The following is a 620-nucleotide window of genomic DNA, read 5'->3' as shown; positions in this document are numbered from 1 at the left end:
AATACGTTAATAATAAGTATTATAAGAATTAGCTTTAGTTTAGGTAAGAAAATTATTATTTTAAATACGGTAAAAGTAGAGACGTACTTTAGAATAATAACTTTTTATATTTTATTTATTAATACCCTATTTCTCTTATATTTAAAAAATATAAATTAACTAAGTATTATATTTAATAATATAAAGAATAGAATTTTTAATAATTAATATTTTAAAACGGTTAAATAATAATAGGGGTATATATTTATAAGGCTTATTAATAATACGAAGTTAATTAATTATTTAATCAAAAACGAGCTTAGATAATTATATTAGAGATTTAAGTACTCGTTAGTTATAAGTCTATATAGCTTTTTAAAATAATTAAATAATAATAATATCGAAATAAGGGTACTAGAGTAGTTAACAAAAGTATATTATTAATACTAAATAAATGCGCAGAGCCTACGTAAATTTAAATTTAAATTACGTAATAAGCTTAATTTTAATTAAGAAATTATTATTGATATATTTTATTTAAATAGTTAACCGGTTTTATATATAATTAACGAGGCTATATTATTTTAAATAAGGTAATATTTTTAAGATTTATAAATAAAAATAGTATAAGTAGCCCTACG

The 620-nt window shown here is 17.6% G+C and overlaps 1 protein-coding gene across 1 annotated transcript; it reads left to right on the top strand.

The window, feature by feature from the left end:
• On the top strand, window positions 1-159 carry CTAM01_07889 (uncharacterized protein; the record flags this gene model as incomplete). The annotated part of the gene is made up of 1 exon (XM_060523910.1): window positions 1-159. A coding segment is annotated over one exon (159 nt), but the record flags the coding sequence as incomplete, so codon positions are not given.
• Window positions 160-620: the final 461 nt, after the last annotated feature.

This window comes from Colletotrichum tamarilloi, assembly GCF_030869305.1.
Source record: "Colletotrichum tamarilloi strain Tom-12 chromosome Unknown Scaffold_26.1, whole genome shotgun sequence".
Lineage (NCBI taxonomy): Eukaryota > Fungi > Ascomycota > Sordariomycetes > Glomerellales > Glomerellaceae > Colletotrichum > Colletotrichum tamarilloi.
This window is presented reverse-complemented; position numbering and strand designations above follow the sequence as displayed.